General features: G+C 42.8%; 1 protein-coding gene and 1 long non-coding RNA gene across 3 annotated transcripts; one reads left to right on the top strand and one right to left on the bottom strand.

The window, feature by feature from the left end:
* Positions 1 to 5,115: 5,115 nt before the first annotated feature.
* Positions 5,116 to 18,286, bottom strand: LOC126993320 (neogenin-like). 2 transcript variants are annotated; one of them, XM_050852268.1, is made up of 10 exons: positions 18,182 to 18,286; positions 17,649 to 17,754; positions 17,208 to 17,386; positions 15,814 to 16,019; positions 14,949 to 15,048; positions 13,820 to 13,957; positions 13,008 to 13,182; positions 11,799 to 11,959; positions 11,144 to 11,289; positions 5,116 to 6,925 (listed from the first exon to the last, which is right to left on the bottom strand). In XM_050852268.1, the coding sequence occupies exons 3-6, from the start codon at positions 17,362 to 17,364 to the stop codon at positions 13,947 to 13,949; spliced, it is 474 nt and encodes a 157-aa protein (XP_050708225.1). In that variant the 5' UTR covers positions 17,365 to 17,386; positions 17,649 to 17,754; positions 18,182 to 18,286; the 3' UTR covers positions 5,116 to 6,925; positions 11,144 to 11,289; positions 11,799 to 11,959; positions 13,008 to 13,182; positions 13,820 to 13,946. The 2 variants fall into 2 exon arrangements, with proteins under 2 accessions (XP_050708225.1, XP_050708224.1); XM_050852267.1 differs by lacking the exon at positions 11,799 to 11,959 and having other exon boundaries at positions 5,120 to 6,925; positions 14,790 to 15,048.
* Positions 12,097 to 12,987, top strand: LOC126993321 (uncharacterized). Its single transcript, XR_007747619.1, has 3 exons — positions 12,097 to 12,261; positions 12,624 to 12,745; positions 12,866 to 12,987. It is a non-coding gene; the product is annotated as an uncharacterized LOC126993321 (long non-coding RNA).
* Positions 18,287 to 19,153: the final 867 nt, after the last annotated feature.

Raw genomic sequence — 19,153 nt, 5'->3', positions numbered from 1 at the left:
AAGGGATATGAGAAGGATATTGTGGAAAAATGCAAAGAACAGCCCAAGTTGTTTTATAGATTTATAAATGGGAAGACTAAACCGAAAGAAACAATAGAAAGACTGAGAGACAGAATGTGGAAGTCAATGACCCTAAAGGTATGGCAGAGTTATTAAATAGAAAATTCCAGCAAGTCTTTACCAAAGAAACAATCTTTATTGCGCCACAAGAGAATAAAATAGAAGTTCATATGGAAGAGATTATGGTAAACAAAGAAGAGATCCATAAATTACTGGGAGAACTAGAAGATGGAAAAGCAGTAGGACCGGATGGAGTTTCTGGGTATATTTTAAAAAAATGTAGAGATGAATTAATTGTTCCAATATACGACATCATTAGATGCTCAGTAGCAACAGGTACAGTGCCCAATGAGTGGAGAAGGGCTGAAGTGGTCCCCATATATAAAAGTGGAAGGAAAGATGAACCTTCAAACTACAGACCCATATCCTGACAAGTGTTTTGTGCAAAATATGTGAGAAAATAATAAAGAAGCAGTGGACTAAATTTCTAGAAGAGCATAAGTTAATTACCAGCAAACAATATGGATTTCAAAAGGGCCGATCATGTGTTACAAACTTACTCAGTTTTTACTCAAGAGTGACAGACAGAACTCAGGAAAGGGATGGATGGGTTGATTGTATTTATCTAGATTTGAAAAAGGCCTTTGACAAAGTTCCACATACAAGACTATTATGGAAACTGGAAAATAAAGGAGGATTGAAAGGAAATATGAAAAAATGGATGGCAAGCTACCTAATGGGAAGGGAGATGAGAACTGTGGTCAAGGACATAAAATCAGAATGGAGAAATGTAGAAAGCGGAGTACCACAGGGTTCAGTATTAGCACCGATAATCTTCCTGGCATATGTAAATGACATGGCTGAAGGAGTTAATAGCTACATAAACCTGTTTGCTGACGACGCTAAATTACAAAAACATATAAGAAACAAAGATTGTGAAATATTGCAAGAAGACCTATACAAAATTTGGAAATGGAGTATGGATTGGGAGATGGAATTTAATGTGAAAAAATGTCATGTTATGGAAATGGGTAAAAGTGAAACAAGACCAATCTGGATATACAAAATGGGAAATGGTGAAACATTAAAAAAAGTGCATGAAGAGAGAGACCTGGGAGTAGTGATGAGGGATGATAATCAACCAGAGAGTCATATAAATCGGATCTTTAGAGACACATATAACTTGGTGAGAAATATTGGAGTAGCATTTAGCTACATGGACAAGGACATGATGAGAAGGCTAATCACTACCATGATTAGACCAAAATTAGAATATGCAGAGGTAGTGTGGTCCCCCCATAAGAAGAAGCATATAAAGAAACTAGAAAGAATACAGAGGATGGCATCAAAAATGGTCCCAGAGTTGGAGGGATTAATATACGAGGAAAGATTAAAGGAAATGAACTTAACAACACTGGAACAAAGAAGAGAAAGGGGAGACCTAATCCAAATTTATAAATTATTAAACAAAATAGATGAAGTAGATAATGAAGAACTGCTACTAACAGAAGGAAACATAAGCAGAAATACAAGAGGACACAGTAAAAAATTCAGAAAGGGGAGATGCTTGAGAGACACAAAGAAGTATAGCTTCCCGCAAAGAAATGTAGAGGTTTGGAACAGTCTGAGCGAGGATATAGTATCAGCGAGGAGTGTGCAAAGCTTTAAAGATAAGTTGGATAAATGCAGACACGGAGACGGGACCACACGAGCATAATGCCCAGGCCCTGTAAAACTACAACTAGGTAAATACAACTAGGTAAATACACACACACACACCTTTTTTTTGAAAATGCAAATTGGAGTGGGCTGTACAAAGCCAAAAGTACCCAAGACAAGTGGGAGGAGTTTTTAAAGCTGTACAAAGAAGCCGAGAATAGATATGTCCCTGAGGTAACCAAAAAGGATGTTGGTAAAAAGGAGTGGTTTAACAAAAGATGCGAGGCAGCTAGAAAAAGAAAGGAGGAAGCCTGGAAGGGATGGAGGAGACGAAGAAGAATCAACGCGTGGAACAATTTCAAACAAGCAAGGAATGAATATACAAAGATTAGAAGAGAAGAAAAACGGAAGTATGAAAAAGATATAATCGATAAATGCAAAGACCAACCTAAATTATTTTATAGACATGTGAACGGCAAATTAAAGAATTGAGAAACAATCAATAAACTGAAATTGGATGGAACTACATATGAAGCCCCAGCAGAGATGGCAGAAGTGATGAACAACTGCTTTCATAGAGTTTTCACAAAGGAAGACGAATTCGTACAACCACCGGGCCAGGAAAGAGGAAGGGTTATGCAGGAGATACAGTTAACGGTGCAGGAGGTCAAGGAAAGCTTGAACAAGCTGGATGTAAGAAAGGCGACAGGGCCGGATGAAGTATCAGGGTGGATCCTGAAAGAATGTAGTGAGCAACTTGCAGAGAAACTGCACTCCATAATGAGCACCTCCCTGAGTGAAGGAAGGGTACCACAAGATTGGAAGAGAGCAAACATAGTACCAATTTATAAAGGAGGAGAGAGAGAGGACCCATTAAATTTCAGACCGGTATCACTCACTAGTGTGGTTGCGAAGATATGTGAGAGGTTAGTTAAAAACAGGTGGTCGGATTTTTGGGTAAGTGAGAATTATCTCAGATTGCCAGTTTGGATTCAGGAGGGAGATCGTGTGTCACCAACTTGTTGTGTTACTACTCAAGGGTGACAGATTTAATGCAAGAGAGAGACGGCTGGGGGGATGGAGTGTACCTGGATTTGAAAAAGACATTTGACAAAGTACCGCACAGAAGACTAATTTGGAAAATTAAAAATAGGGGTGGAGTTGGTGATGGACTGATTAAGTGGCTGGAGGACTTCCTAACTAACAGGGAAATGAGGACAATAATCAAGGACAAGGTATCCAACTGGTGCCCAGTGAGGAGTGGGGTCACACAAGGTTTGGTGCTGGCACCAATAATGTTTGCTGTTTATATAAATGATATGGTGGAAGGAGTGACCAGCCATGTGAGATTGTTTGCAGATTATGCAAAGCTATTGAGACGAGTCAATGACGTGAAAGACTGTGAGGCATTGCAGAGGAACCTGGACAAAATATGGGAGTGGAGTGGTACATGGCAGATGGAATTCAACCTTGGGAAATGTAAAAAAATAGAGTTTGGTAGGAGCAGTAGATGTGAATATGATTATAAGATGGGAAGTGAGATAATATGCAGAGGAATGGAAGAAAAAGATTTGGGAGTGACTATCTCAGAGTACATGTCACCGGACAAACACATCAACAGGATAAAGGGACAAACTATGAATTTGCTGAAGAACATAAGGACGGCATTTGTGTATTTGGACGAAGAGATGATGAAGAAAATAATAGTTACAATGATAAGGCCAAGGCTGGAGTATGCAGCAGTGGTCTGGTCTCCTCATGAAAAGAAGAACATAAGAAAGCTGGAAAGAGTACAGAGAATGGCAACTAATATAACATAAGAACATAAGAACATTGGAGTCTGCAAGAGGCCGGTAGGCCTGTACGAGGCAGCTCCTCTGAACCTAAGCTCCTGTGTAGCTCCCGTGTATCTAACCCCACCTAATAATCACTGTCCATGAATTTATCCAATCTATTTTTTAATGTGACAGTTGTATTGGCACTTATAACATGACTGCTAAGCCTATTCCACTCATCCACCACCCTGTTTGTAAACCAATTTTTGCCTATGTCCCTGTTGAATCTGAATTTATCCAGTTTAAACCCATTACTTCGTGTCCTACCCAATTTTCTTACCTACAAAACCTTATGAATGTCTCCCTTATTAAAGCCCTTCATCCATTTATAAACCTCGATCATGTCTCCACGCACCCTTCGCCTTTCTAGAGAATGCAAGTTTAACTGTTTGAGTCTTTCCTCGTATGGCAAGTTTCTCAACCCCTGAATCATCTTAGTCATCCTCCTCTGCACCGATTCTAATATTTTGATATCCATTCTATAGTAAGGTGACCAGAACTGAACCACATAGTCAAGATGAGGTCTAACTAATGCTAAATATAGTTTGAGGAAGACTTCGGGGCTTCTGTTGCTTACGCTCCTTGAAATTAATCCCAGCACCCAATTTGCTCGATTTATAGTTTGAATGCATTGTGCCCTTGGATGGAGATCAGAGATAGTACCGGAACTTAAGGATCGGACTTACGAGGAGAGACTCAATAGCATGGGGCTCACAACCCTGGAGAGAAGAGGAGAAAGAGGAGACCTGATAGTGGTGTACAGGGTGGCGAGCTGGGTGGAGAATCTGGACAGAGAGGACCTGTGTGTGTGTGTGTGTGTGTGTGTGTGTGTGTGTGGAGCGAGAGAGAAACGAGAGGACATGGAAAGGAGTTGAGGGCGACCACGTGTAGGCGAGATGTGAAAAAGTTTAGCTTCCTAAACAGAAGCATTGAGGTGTGGAATGGACTGGAGGAGGAGGTGGTTTGTGCAAGAAACATTCATGATTTTAGGAAAAGTTGGATAGGAGCGGATATGGAGACGGGACAGCGCGAGCTCCTTTCCCGTATGTCACAACTAGGTAAATACAACTAGGTGGACACACACACACACACACACACACACACACACACACACACACACACACACACACCGCTCCGGTAGCTCAATCGGTAGAGCGCTGCACTGCAAGTCTTCACGGCCAAACAGGCGGCGGTTCGAGCCCCGCTCAGGCCAGATTCTTTCCGTTGACTAGGAGTGGTTACTGTCCCCCCTTGAGCAAGGGGGATGGGTTGTGTGGTGTGTGAGGTCTTGGCAGTACCCAGAGATCGACAATAATGAGCACTTACTCACGTTGGGAGGGTACCTGCTGGCGAAAGCCAGTCCAACTCGTGATCAGGCCGTGGTGAATTACACACACACACACACACACACACACACACACACACACACACACACACACACACACACACACACACTTTAAGGCACTCTGAATAGGGGCCCCAAAACCCCCTCCAGGCTGCCGGCACTTCCCTTGAGGCTCTGGAACAGGCACTGCAGACAGACAGACACACACCTCACCCTTGGGACCTAAGATGACCTCCACAAACACGTGACATGACCCTCACAAACCTAACAGGACTAGTTTTTTTTATATACTTGATACTTATATTTTACCTGAAATGACACACAAACACCAATAATGTTCATAATATATATAAATGATATGCCAAAGGGTATAAAAAGTTATATGAGCCTTTTTGCAGACGATGCAAAATTAATAAGGAAAGTGTAGATGGAGGAAGACTGTGAAGAACTGCAAAAAGACCTGTACAGAGTGTATAGATGGAGCCAGTTATGGGAGATGGAATTTAATGCAAACAAATGCCATGTTATGGAAATGGGGAAAAGTATAAAAAGACCAAGGAAGACATACAGGATGGGAGAAGAAAACTTAAAGTTAGCACATGAAGAAAAAAGATTTGGGAGTAACGATGCAAGGCACACCATCCCCAGAAAAGCACATAAACAAGTTATTTGGAGAAACCTACAGGATGATGCAAAATATAAGGGTTGGATTATAGACTTTTTAACGAAGAGAGAAATGAGAACAGTAATCAAGAGCAATAAATCAAGCTGGGCGGAAGTGACCAGTGGAGTCCCCCAAGGATCGGTGCTGGCTCCGATTATGTTTGCAATATATATAATTGACATGACAGAAGGGGTGACAAGCTATATGAATATGTTTGCTGATGATGCTAAACTAATGAGGAGGGTGGCTAATGAAGAAGACTGTGTAGCCTTGAGTCAGGATTTCGATAGAATAAGCGAATGGTCACGCAAATGGGAAATGACATTCAGTACAGAGAAGTGTAGTGTGATGGAGTTTGGTAAGAGCAGTAGACGGATATTGGGGAACTACTCTCTGAGTAATGAAAGAATCATGAAAAAAACAGAAGAATAAGGATCTGGGAGTGACAATAACAGACAAGTTATCCTTTGGGAAGCATATAAATCGGATAACTGGGGAAACATACAATCTTCTTAGAAACATAAAAGCAGTATTTACATATCTAGACGAAGAGACGGTGAAGAAACTAATAACATCGGTGATACGTCCAAGACTGGAATATGCAGCGTTAGTGTGGTCACCTACATTGAAGAAAGAAATTAGAAAGTTGGAAAGAATACAGAGAGCAGCGACCAAACTATCGGAAACTTTGAGAGAACACACTTACCCCCCGGTCTCACAGACGCCGAATCACAAAAAAATCGTAGTACCTCGGGAGACAGCGTTTTCCCCGAATCACTACGAAAATTTGTTTATCTTTTCATCTCGAGGCGTTCGGTCGACCTCGAGGGCATATTCCCCGAAGTACACCGAATTATTTCCCGAAGTGCTATGACGTACTACGATGTGCTACGATGTACTATGATTTCACCCTGATTTTCTCCCGAAGTACGCCGAGTTTTGGAGCAGAAGTACTACGAAGTATCACGAACCACACCAACTGTCCCGATTTGTAAGTACGAAGTACTACAATGTACGACGAACTACACCGATAACTCCGGATCTACTACGAGTTTCAAATCTCCTCCAAGAATTTGCTCCCGATTTTGAGCAAAAGACACACCCCAGCATCATCATGACCAGGTTGGGGCTCTGTGTCCAAGTGGATTGGTGACGCAAGAGGGCTGGAGGAGGGGGTGTCTCCCCGGTAGCAGACGATGACCTCTTCTTGGATCGTCCCTTCACTTTCTTGGCAGGTTGTTCTTGAGTGTCTTCTTGTTGCTCATCATCATCAGGAGAGGCACCAGCGGCAGCAGAAGACCTTTTCTTCTTGTCTTGTCCCTTCTCGTCCTTTTTTGGTCCCATTGTGATGTGACGCGACTCCTGCAAATTGGAAAAGACTGATTGATGTGCAAAATCGGCTTGCCTTTTAATACTCTTCCCAAATTCGTAATAGGGTAAGGTGGGGTAAGTTGCCCCCCTTAAGAGAGATTGCCTGTTGTAGCCACATTTTTTGCAATAGAATTAAAAAAAAAAAGATCTGTTGAAAGCTTAGGCTAAGGCCTATCTATGGTATATATCATATCCACTCATTATGATTTACACCTTTCTATAATGACAATTTAAAAAAAATAATAAGGGGGCTTCTTACCCTGCATGTGGGGTAAAACGCCCACTGGGTAGGCCTTCTACCCCACTCTGGCTTACAATAATAAAACTCACAGAAACATAAGGAAAATAGTTTTTTCACTTTATAAAAATATGATATGTATTCCCTTTTTGAAAACTATACCCTATAAATCTCTCTTGATGTGAAATATAGGAACACAGTCATATTTGTGTCTCCTAATGAACAGAATGTAAAACTAAACAATTAATTAATTTTCCAAAAGGTATCCCCTTCTTTTAGACTAGTAATATTAGACAGCTTCCCTTTCTTCTGAATTTTTGTAACAAAAGGAACATCTACTTTCATGAAAAATATATGGAACTAAATATTCAATTAATTTGATAAAATATGTCCTTTCTGTTGAATATTGATATCTGAAACAGTTAAAAACACCAACTTCCTTATAGTCTCATACTCAAAAGTGTTCACTTATGGATGCCTTTCAAAAACTTAAACAAATTATATTTAAAGCAATACTGTAATGCCTAATCAGACTTGCAGTTTTGACATACGTACAGATCTAGGCCTACTCCAATTGTACATTCCGCATGTACTCATACCTTTATACATGTCCCGAGGGAGACAAGAAGGGGTGGTGGTGTTGGGATCTTTCTTTCGAATTCTTTTAAGAAGATTCGGAGAAAAGCATCAGAAAGGTGGGATACCTTTGAATTAGTGCAAGTCATCTGTGAAATTGATAGAAGGAAATGCACCTTTATTGTGGTGTATGGACCTCCGGATACAAGAGCAGAGGTCTTTATTGATGAATTTCGCACATTTTTGGAGTCTGTGGATATGGTGAGTGCAAATGTGTTCATCTGTGGTGACTTTAATCTATGGATTGATGATCCTGAAAATTCTTCTGCCATGGCCTTCATTGAGATGATGGACAGTTTCAACCTGATTAATAAAGTGAACGAGATGACTTCTTTAGGGGTCATGTGCTAGTATTGGTTTTGATCGATATAGACGTTGATCGTGTGCAAGGGGGGTTGTGTTGATGAAATATGTTGTATGTCCCCGGTGCATAAATTGGTAACCTTTGAAATTTCATACGTGAGGAAGCAGTGCAGAGAAAAAAGATTACGTTCAGATTGCGAAAGAATTTTCAACCAGAAATACTGATTAACTCTGTAATACAGGAAATTACTATTAATTGTCGTGAAATCTGTGAACATGGCTCGGTGTTACGTGGAAATTGTGCTACCTGCCTGGTTAAGCTATATAATGGTTTAGCTAAAGATGAGTATAACAGCCTCTGTCCTCTGAGTGAAAAGGAGATAGTGTTGAGAGATCATGCACCTTGGTTTAATGCGGAAATACTGTGGGCAAAAAGAGAAGAAAAAGAAAGACTGTGGCTTATGCAAAAACAGATGAGGCAAGAAGAGCATACCAGGAGGCGAGAAACAAAGAAAATCGGCTTGTGATAAAACGGAAAAAGAATACTATCGGAATAAGGTTGTGGAGGCAGGGCCGAACATCAATAAATTATATAAGGTGCTTGACAGTTTGAGTGGAAACAGAAAGGTTAACAAGCTTCCGGATGGTTTCTCGGATGAAGTGCTGGCAAATAAGTTTTTAGACTTTTTTGACAAGAAAATTGAGAAAGTTATCATGAACTTTAGAGGCGACCGCGGTTACCATGGATCCGCTGTGGAAACTCCAGTCCCTGAAATAAAGTTAACAAGCTTTCAACAAGTGGATGTGGCTGTGGTGAAAACTATCATACACAGGTGAACCTGACGTACTGTGATGGTGATTCCTTGCCGATAAGTGACATCATTAAGAGTGGAAACTTTAGTGATTTATTAAATATTATGACTGTGATGGTTAACACTAGTATCGAAAACAAGACTTTCCCTGAGAGTGAGAAAGCGGCGATCGTGAAACCTATCGTTAAAGGTAAACTGGACCCACAGTGTTTAGTTCCTCTAGACCAGTATCCAACTTGACGTTTCTATCCAAGATACTTGAAAATGTGATCTTAAATCAGCTAATGGAGCATTTGCTAGTGGTGCAGGCTTTACCGGATAATGAATCTGCCTACAAGAGGCTTTACTCAACTGAAACTACTCTCTGTTTGGTGGTAAACAACTTGCTTGTGCTTATGGATGAAGGGAAGTGTGGTGTTCTGATTTTGTTAGACTTGAGTGCTGCGTTTGACACGGTGGAGCACAGTCTATTGCTTCAGGATTGTAAGAATATTGGAATTGAGGGTGGCGCGCTGGATTATCTGAGGAGTTACCTTGAGAACAGAACTTACTGTGTGCAAATAGGTAAATCGTTCTCCACTCATAAACTTTTGCAAAGAGGAGTCCCCGAGAGAAGTGTACTGGGTCCAATTTTATTCTGTGTTTATACTATTGGTCTTTCACATTTGCTAAGAAGGCATGAAGTTGACTTTAAACTGTATGCTGATGATACACAGTTCTATTTGTCGCTGAGTGACGTGGAAAACACTGAAGATAAGCTGAGCAGAATTATGGATGATGTCGGGAAATGGATGAATTCTAAGCAACTGAAGCTGAATGAGGATAAAACTGAATGTTTGATTGTGGGGAAGAACAAGGATGTCAGGAGGCTAGATGTTTCCACTCTTCGGATAAAAGATGACACTAGGACTGTAAAAAAGTCAGTCAAAGATTTAGGTGTGATACTTGACTGCACTCTATCATTCAAAGAACAGATCAGTCAGGTGGTGAGAACTGCACGCTACCATCTGAGAAATATTGCATTTGTCAAGAAATACCTGGATGATAAGACCATGAAGATGCTTATATATATATATATATATAATCATGTAAATAGAAAGCTGGATTATTGTAACTCACTTTATTATGGCCTTCCTAAATATCTGCTGAAGAAACTACAACTTGTTATGAACAGAGCTGCAAGGCTAACAAAGGGTCTGGTGAGAGAATAACACCTGCACTTATAGACTTGCATTGGCTGCCCATCAAGGCACGCATAGTCTACAAAATATTTGTCTTGACTTATCAAGCAATGCGACTTGGTAAACCTGGATATTTGAGAAATATTCTACAGGATTTTCATTTGGACACCACCATGTCACTGAGACACAGTGCAGAACAGTATAGACTCTATGAGCCCAGGGTCAACCTGGAACTGGGTTTCAGAGCATTTGAGAAGAGTGACCCGCGGCTCTTGGATCAGTTATGTGTAAGCATGGTGGTGCAGAGAGTGACAAGAGAAAGGGCATTGCAAGGAAGAAGGGTGGTAGGGTCTTTGAGACAAATCATGAATGGCAGAAGTGTGAGCATGGAGGTAAAGAGGGATTTGAGAAATACAATAATAGTACCAACCCTCACATATGCAAGAGAAACGAGGGCCTGGAATGAAAGTCAGAGGTCTAGAGTGCAGGCAGTGGAAATGAGTTATTTGAGGAGTGCTTGTGGTGTGAGTAGAATGGAAGGAATGAGTAATGAAAGTGTGTACGAGCGTTCTGGAATGTGTCACAGGGGTGAAGGGAAGAAGCGTGGAGTGGTGGAAGAAGTGAAGCGACAGACTTTAAAGTGGTTTGGCCACATGGAGCGAATGAAGGAGAGTAAGATGACCAGAAGGGTGTATGTGAGTGAGATAGAGGGAGGGAATGCTAGAGGACGACCTCCAGTGAAATGGAGGGATAGGGTGCAAGAGTACGTTAGGGAGAGGGGGGAAAGATCTTTGAGAAACTTTGAGCAGGCAAGGAGGGAGTGTCTGGATAGAGATAGATGGAAACTCTGTAATGTGTGATGACTCTCATACTGGAGTGTCCGGGGGTTGTGTAAGGTTGTGTGTGGCGTCACTGGCACACTACAACGCAGCAGTGACTGGCAACAAAACACCAGCAACCAAATATTACAAAAAATACCACACAAATGACAGGACTCCCATGAGCTGCACACTGTTCAGTGACTGACAAAGACACCCACCTGTGTGCTGGATGATGGAGGCGTGGTTGGGGGAGTTGCTGCGCTCACCCTTGTCAAAGTTCTTCAGCTCCAAGTGGCCGTGATGGATCCACAGGTCTGGAGGCTGGACGCCAGGCTTGTTGCTCTCACTGCAGCTGCCGCCAACACTGCAAGGAAGTGATGCATCTTACTAGCTGCTAAATACTACTGAGTGCTGCTGCTGTACCTCGCAGGGCTGTCCAGAGGGAGATGGAAGGGCACATGCAATCTTCAAAACAGGATGGATGTTAAAGGTATGAGGTTTGAGTTCAACAAAGCATATTTGAATTCATTTAAAGAAATAGCTCCCAGCCAGCACACTGCAAGCAATCACAAGTTAGAAACACGTGTTAGCTGCTCCACCAAGAGACACAGATATCACAAACAGAGGTCACTTGTTACCCTGCAACTATGTATAGCACAAAATGAAAGTCCATCTTGAACATTTCCTATGAACAAGTTTACCTTTTTTTTTCTTTCTCTAATCTTGGCAAACTTAAGTCTTTGTGGACTATGCCCTGCAGCCTTGTTCTCCATATTACAAAGTTATTTAAAAGTTCCTGCAGTCAGTGTAAAGTATTGCTGAAATGAGTCATGGGATGAAACACACCAACAAGAAACTGTCCTGCCACCTTACACAATGCTTGGCCTGGGCTCCGCCTTGACCCGCAGCAGTACAGTGTGGTGGCCAAGAAGGCCCCAGCTGGTCATGGCTCCTGCCACGCCAGCGATCACCAGCACAATCAGGCCTCTCGCTCCACACACCAGCCAGGGGCTCACCGATGCTCTTGTCAACAGCTGGAACACAGGAGCAGATGTATAATATTTTAACATTGGCTTAATCAATCAGTCAATCAATGGGGCCTCTGCCAGCCTGCCTCACCCAAACTATGACACCATTCTTGGGGATTCCTCTGTGCAGGTCCCTCTGCAGGCACCTTCCCCATACCATGTACCTCCCAGCAGGATCCATCAACCTGCTCTAACCCAACTTTCTGGGCACACTCTTTACTAAGGATTGTCTCTTACATAAACAACCTGGTAAGCAGGGTTTACCCACATGCCCACAGAGCCAGAGGTGGCATTCACAGAGCATGCAGGTAATGGGCCTCAAGTCAGCCTCAGGGAGGGAGTGCTCCATTTTGAGTGACAGTTTGGTGGGACACAACATGTGCATAACTGGGAGAACAGTGACTGATGCACCACATCACACAGCATGCAGGTAATGGTCCTCAAGTCAGCCTCAGGGAGTGCTCCATGATGAGGGACAGTATGGTGGGACACAACATGTGCATAACTGGGAGAACAGTGACTGATGCACCACAACACACAGCATGCAGGTAATGGGCCTCAAGTCAGCCTCAGGGAGGCAGTGCTCCATGATGAGGGACAGTATGGTGGGACACAACATGTGCATAACTGGGAGAACAGTGACTGATGCACCACAACACACAGCATGCAGGTAATGGGCCTCAAGTCAGCCTCAGGGAGGGAGTGCTCCATGATGAGGGACAGTGTGGTGGGACACAACATGTGCATAACTGGGAGAACAGTGACTGATGCACCACAGCACACAGCATGCAGGTAATGGGCCTCAAGTCAGCCTCAGGAGGAGTGCTCCATGATGAGGGACAGTATGGTGGGACACAACATGTGCATAACTGGGAGAACAGTGACTGATGCACCACAACACACAGCATGCAGGTAATGGGCCTCAAGTCAGCCTCAGGGAGGGAGTGCTCCATGATGAGGGACAGTGTGGTGGGACACAACATGTGCATAACTGGGAGAACAGTGACTGATGCACCACAGCAATGACGGCTCCCTAAGACTAACACTTCCTTACCTGGAAGTCGTGAAGCTTTCCACGGAGGAGAATGGACCAAAACCTTTGACATTGTGAGAGTGCATCTTGTGCAAATACTTCCTTGAAGGCGTCAGTCCATGGACGGTAAGGGTGAGCCAGTCCCCCGTCACCCAGTCACCGACAGTTTGGTCCGTGGTGAGGAATATCACGTAGCCTGGAACAAACAAAATTACTCTCTCAATAATCTTTTTTTAACCGTGTACCAGTGACAGGCAAAATTTGTGGCTTTACCGTGTAGCAGCGACGGGCCTAGTTTTTGCTATGATACAAGCCCCCAAAATAGATGATGCATAAACTGATCACAAATGCATTGATATATATTATAAAATGGTTTGCCTGAGTGATGATTTTCTCTCTCTCTCTCTCTTTTTTACGTCGCGGCCTATTGCGCCGGTAGGCTTCTTCCCGGTGGGTCCTGATGGTCGGCCCAAGGCAGTGCTTAGAGTGGCCTTTCAGAAACATGATCCCTGCAGCTACTGGGTTAAGTGCTGCCCATAGCTCCAGTAGGCTCTTTGGAGGGGCCTCTTGGATGACCCCAGCCCAGTAGTGGCTCAGGCAAATTGTATTTATAGTGGCTGACAAGATGTATGGTTCTTGCTTCCTGCCTGGCCCACGCTGCCCACCACCATGACCTAAGTCACTGTTTATTTACTATATATCCAGGTCTTTTCCACGTCAGTGAAGGTGTGTTCCCTTAACTATGTAGTCTAGTACATCACTGTGGTTTGGCACACTGACTCTTTTTTATTTTTATAATTTGAAGATGCCATCCTGGTAACCCATCAGCTCACCTGTGATCCTCCCATTGTTCCGCTGCAGCGGCTGCCGGGTGAAGGTGGTGGTGGACGGCTGGCCAGGGAGGGCCAGGACGGTCAGGCCACCAGCAGGGTGTTGGAGGCCACCAGGCTATAGGGGGACTCACGCCAAACCTGATGGGGAAAAGTGTGTGGGAAAAAGTGTGATTTTGGCACACCAAAACTTCAAAGTTCCCCCATCATGCATTTTATATATATATATATATATATATATATATATATATATATATATATATATATATATATATATATATATATATATATATATATATATATATATATATATATATATATATATATATATATATATATATATAGTGATTCATAAGTTTCCATAGGTTACTTTAAGTTTAAGTTTAGGCCTGTAAGTCTGAGCACAGTCAAGGATCCAGATACATACTTGTTCAGTACTTGTTTGTAGTTGGTACAGGAGCAGGTTTAGGACAGATAGAGTTGCCTGAAGTTGTCATTTTCATGACAGAATATTATATTATTACCATACAGAAGAATATCTACTTCTATTCTGTTACGGTTTGGTTGCAAACCTTGGTTGCTATTATGATACATTGCCAGCCAAGTTAGTAAAGACTAGAGGAGGCTGATTTTTACCTAGTAAAAAACATGTCAAGTTAGCAACATTAGCGCAGGAGGATATAATAATGTAGGAATCTTTTTTTTTATACTTTGAAGAGAATAAATGAATCATTGCACATGAATAGGTTGTTTTACTTTATCATCTTTGGAGCACATCATTTAACCTATGGAATACTTTTACTCAGAAAAAACACAAATAAAATCAATGATTTAATCATCTGATTAAATCAATTTGATTAAATCATTGCCAACCCTGCTGTGCTGTTTCTAATACCATTATGTAAGGTTCATTTTTAGTATTTGCAAAAGGTCAATGAAAAAATCAATATCTCAAACACTAATAATAGCTCACCCTATGAGTCATAATTTCTCTGTGCCTCATCACAGCAAGGATTCAGCTGTGCAGGATTTCCTTGAGAAGTGTTGCAGGACTGAGTGAATATTTACTGAAAGAAGAACGAAGGCTTCCAGCACTGTGGTCTCACCCTGATGGTCTTCACAGCAAACTCACACACTGTTGATGGCTTGAGGCTGTCAATGAGGCAGGTCACATCCGTGGCGTTGACGTAGCGGCTGGAGGATGAGGACGAGAAGGTGGTGCAGCTGTTGTACTGCAGGAGTCAAAGGTCAGTATTAACAGGGAGTCAGGTACAAGGACGGAGGGAAAACATGAGAAAGGTCACTGGATGAAGGACTGGCTTGTGAAATGAGACATGAATGACAGGAGGATAGGAAGGGTGTGAGGGAGTGCTTGCAGGAAAAAGAGGATGTGTAAGTGAAGGATAAGGATGTATGAGGGAGGATATGAGGTGTATAAGGGACTGTTTGCAGGAAAAAGAGGATGCATGAGTTATGGATAAGGATGTGTGAGGTGGACGTGAGGTGAATAAGGGAGTTTGCTGGGACGAGAGTATGAGTAAGTAATGGATAAGGATATAGAGAGGAAGATATGAGGTGAATGAGGGGCTGTTTGTAGGAGGGAGAAGGATGCAAGTTACGAATAAGGATGTGGAGAGGTGGATATGAGGTGAATAAGGGAGTGTGTGCAGGGAAACAAGAATGTGTAAGTGGTGAATAAGTTCCTTGACAAATGACTAACTTTTCCGCTGCTGTGTTGATGCAAGTGGCAAGTCGTGACACAGTGCACAAAGAACATGAGATAAAACATATATTTTCCAGCTGATGACTGCCCTCCCTGAAGCAGCCCAGCAACACTACCCAAAACTGACCTCTTTTGACCTCCCATTCTTCATGCTTGTGTTTGGAACGGCATCTAGTGGCCTTTTAATTGTTGTTTAATTTGTTTACCTTGAGTTGCCTCCCTTGAAAAAAAAAAAAAATAATAATAATAATAAATAAATAAATAAATAAATCACCTGGTTCTGGCTCAGCATGGTGTCTGCCCACTGCAGCACCACGGTGAAGGGCGTCAGCACCACGGCCTTCACCCACACCGCCGGGTCCAGCGTGGGTGCCACCACCTCCTCCTCCTCTGGCTGGGTGCGGACTTGCTGGTACACCGGTTGCCCGTCACCCACGTTGTTGAAGGCTCGCAGGCTTATCACAAACTCCATGTTGGGTTCTGAGGAGACGGAGAACTTGTTATGGACCTAATCGTAACAATACAACAATTTTTTCATGACCCTTAACCCGTCCGCTGCGATTGGCACGGATTTTGCCTTCACTGGTAGCCTGGTAACATAGTCCCAGGTCTTTCTCTCGCTGTCTGTGGTGGATAGTGGAGTGTTTCCCATGTGGTATTGGTGTGCTGGATATCCCCTCCCAAGGTGCAGGACTACACTTTTCTTCACTGAATTGTAGCCACGGACACTTTTTGTTCCATTCCTGTAGCTTGGCGAGGTCTGCTGCTAGGAAATCCGCAGTCAAGGGGTTAAACTGGGCAGAACAGATAACAAATGAGATAGACTAACAGACAACAGGTAGAAAGACAGATAACAGGCCACAGATAACCAATGAATAACCTGACTAACATTATGACCACCCAGGAAATATCTGAGAGTTCAGGGCAGACAGAGGAATGAGCCTGAACGATGATGAGTCTGAAAATGGCAACTCAGAATACCACCTCCTTTCCCTCAATAATTGCTCTCATGGTCCAGGGTCTTCACAATATGGAGAGCTAACTTTATGATGGTGTGTAAATACTTTTCTGTGTGTGTGTGTGTGTGTGTGTGTGTGTGTGTGTGTGTGTGTGTGTGTGTGAAATGTTAACAGACTCAATAAATGTTTAACTATGATCTACTTAACAAGATCTCTACCTTCACTTTACTTTGCTTAAATGAAAACTTGTTATGGACTCCATCATCATTTTTTGGGGGGGGGTGAATGTAATGTTAACTCCAGACTCAATAAATGGTTAACTATGATATCATTTAACCCATTGACTGTGGATTTCCTACCAGAAGACCTCACCAAGCTATAGAAATGGATCAAAATGTTTCTACTAAAATTCAGTGAAGAAAAATGTAAAGTCCTGCACCTTGGGAGGGGATATCCAGCACACCAATACCACATGGGAAACACTCCACTGTCCACCAGAGAGGCAGAGAAAGGTTACCAGACTAACAGTGAGGGCAAATCCGTGCCAATCGCATTTGACAGGCTAACAAAATCTTTACCTTCTCTTGGCTCAACACAAATGTAGAAGTGGCTAATTCAAAATCCCTGTCTTGTGGAGAATCACACTGCAGGTCTGCATACTACTTGGCCAGAAAATGGAGAATTAGTCACAAATGATCATCTTACACACCCAGCTTATCAATGATGTAACCGTGCTGCTTGCTGTCCACGATCTTGGAGTAGATGTCCGCCACGCCTTGGTCCCAGGCAATGGTGTAGCCGCACAGCATCACATTGTGCTGTGCAGGGGGCTGCCAACACACCCTGATGTGGTCAGTCAGCGCCATGGCAGTAATGGACCACAAGACACTGCAGATAACACAGTGACTCCACCATCATGATCACTATGTAGGTTTTATCATGGCTTCCAAACATGAATATTTTGTACCATGAAAACAAAATTATACAAATGTATTGTACCTGTAAGTTATCCTAAATTCTATGCACAACACATATATTAGGTTTATACTGTTTGTTGGGAATTAAGAATGTAAGTGATGGATAAGGAGGTAGGAGGGACAATTTGAAGGGGACAGAGGATGTAAATCACAACACTGAGGGAAACACTCACCCTTCAGACCAACTGGCTTGTCTGGGACCCTGTTTTCATGGAGGTCATTGGTGAGGTCCCCGCCAGGGTGGACTGAGTGTATGGGCAGTGCCGATGACCGTGAGTGCTGCAAGATGGAAATGGAAAATGAAAATGAGGAGCTGTTAGCATATTCTCAACATGGAAAAATTCCACTTACATTAAAATTTACTCTGTTGAAATGAAATGGGAAAAGTATATTTGACCCCTTGAATGTGCATTTCCTAGCAGAAGACCTCATCAAGCTACAGGAGTGGAACAAAAAGTGGCTGCTACAATTCAATGAAGAAAATGTAGTCCTGCACCTTGGGAGAGGATATCCAGCACACCAATACCACATGGGAAACACTCCACTATCCACCACAGAGACAGAGAAAGACATGAAACTATATATATGAAACTAGGCTAACAGTGAAATCCAAACCCGTGCCAACCGCAGCGGACGGGTTAACCCAAACTACCTGCCCCGTCCACGGACCCCAATAGGGCACGGAGGGTAGACGACCGGGGCTTACATGTCAACGCCTACACGCCCCGCCACGGCACCGCTACAAGGCCGGGAGCACGAGGATCTCTCTCCCCGCGCGAGGTAAACAAACACTGAACAGCTGATGGCTGGGATTATTGTACAACGTTGCCAGATTGTCGTACTCAGTTTCTCATGTTTCCCAATTTCCATCCCCAAAACTGTTTCCTGGGTCACAATAACGATATTTATTTGTAGTTATTGTTGAAATGGTTTATTATTCCTGTTTCCTGGTGATATTTATGCGGGAGAAGCTGGTAAAAGTAATGCTCCGAGTACGACAATCTGGAAACGATGCTGGGATAACTTGCCTTCATCATCTCGCCCTCGTGCATGTACCGGTTTTCGACGCTTAACCATTGCCAAAACACATCAGGAATCAACGGTTTTAGTGATAACTATATCTGAGTCTCGTTATTGGGCGCCAGAGACAGGTTTTGGGTGGGAGATCGGCAAATGTAACAGGCGGAGTGTAACGAGCTGGCAACTTCACGCCCGTGTGACTCGCCAGCGATACGAAATTGTCGTACTTGGAACATTGTACCTACCTTATATTATAGTTGTCTATCTATGATGTGTAAATTTATCTATTATTCATTTGTATTCGTCTAGTTGCTAAACTCGTGTGCTCCAGTTAAACTGTTAATTGACTCTCCTTGCTGACATCATCCCGGTAAATATAAGTGCTGCATTCCACTGACACTATTTTTCAAGCACCTTCCTCACCACAAAACTGTTCTTGTTTCCTCTAATGACTGACTCACTGACTGACTGCTTGATTAACTGACTGACTGACTGGTTGACTAATTGACTGACTGACTAACTGACTGACTGCCTGACCGCATGATATACTGACTGACTATATAGCTGGTTAACTGACTGACTGAATGAATGATGGATTGACTGTCTGACAGACTGACCGATTGCCTGGCAGACAAACTGGTTGACTGACTGACTGAAT

The sequence above is a fragment of the Eriocheir sinensis genome, unplaced genomic scaffold (genome assembly GCF_024679095.1).
Source record: "Eriocheir sinensis breed Jianghai 21 unplaced genomic scaffold, ASM2467909v1 Scaffold6, whole genome shotgun sequence".
Classification (NCBI taxonomy): Eukaryota; Metazoa; Arthropoda; class Malacostraca; order Decapoda; family Varunidae; genus Eriocheir; species Eriocheir sinensis.
The sequence above is the reverse complement of the archived record's forward strand: the minus strand, read 5'-3'. Positions and strand labels throughout refer to the sequence as shown.

Bases quoted from the DNA above. Each gene is read 5' to 3' on its own strand.
- LOC126993320 (XM_050852267.1), bottom strand. From the start codon at position 17,364: ATGGCGCTGACTGACCACATCAGGGTGTGTTGGCAGCCCCCTGCACAG. The intron at 16,020-17,207 runs GTGTGTAAGATG...CCGTCTCCTCAG, and splicing joins TTACATCATTGATAAGCTGG to AACCCAACATGGAGTTTGTG. The intron at 15,049-15,813 runs GTGATTTATTTA...TGACTCCTGCAG, and splicing joins CCATGCTGAGCCAGAACCAG to TACAACAGCTGCACCACCTT.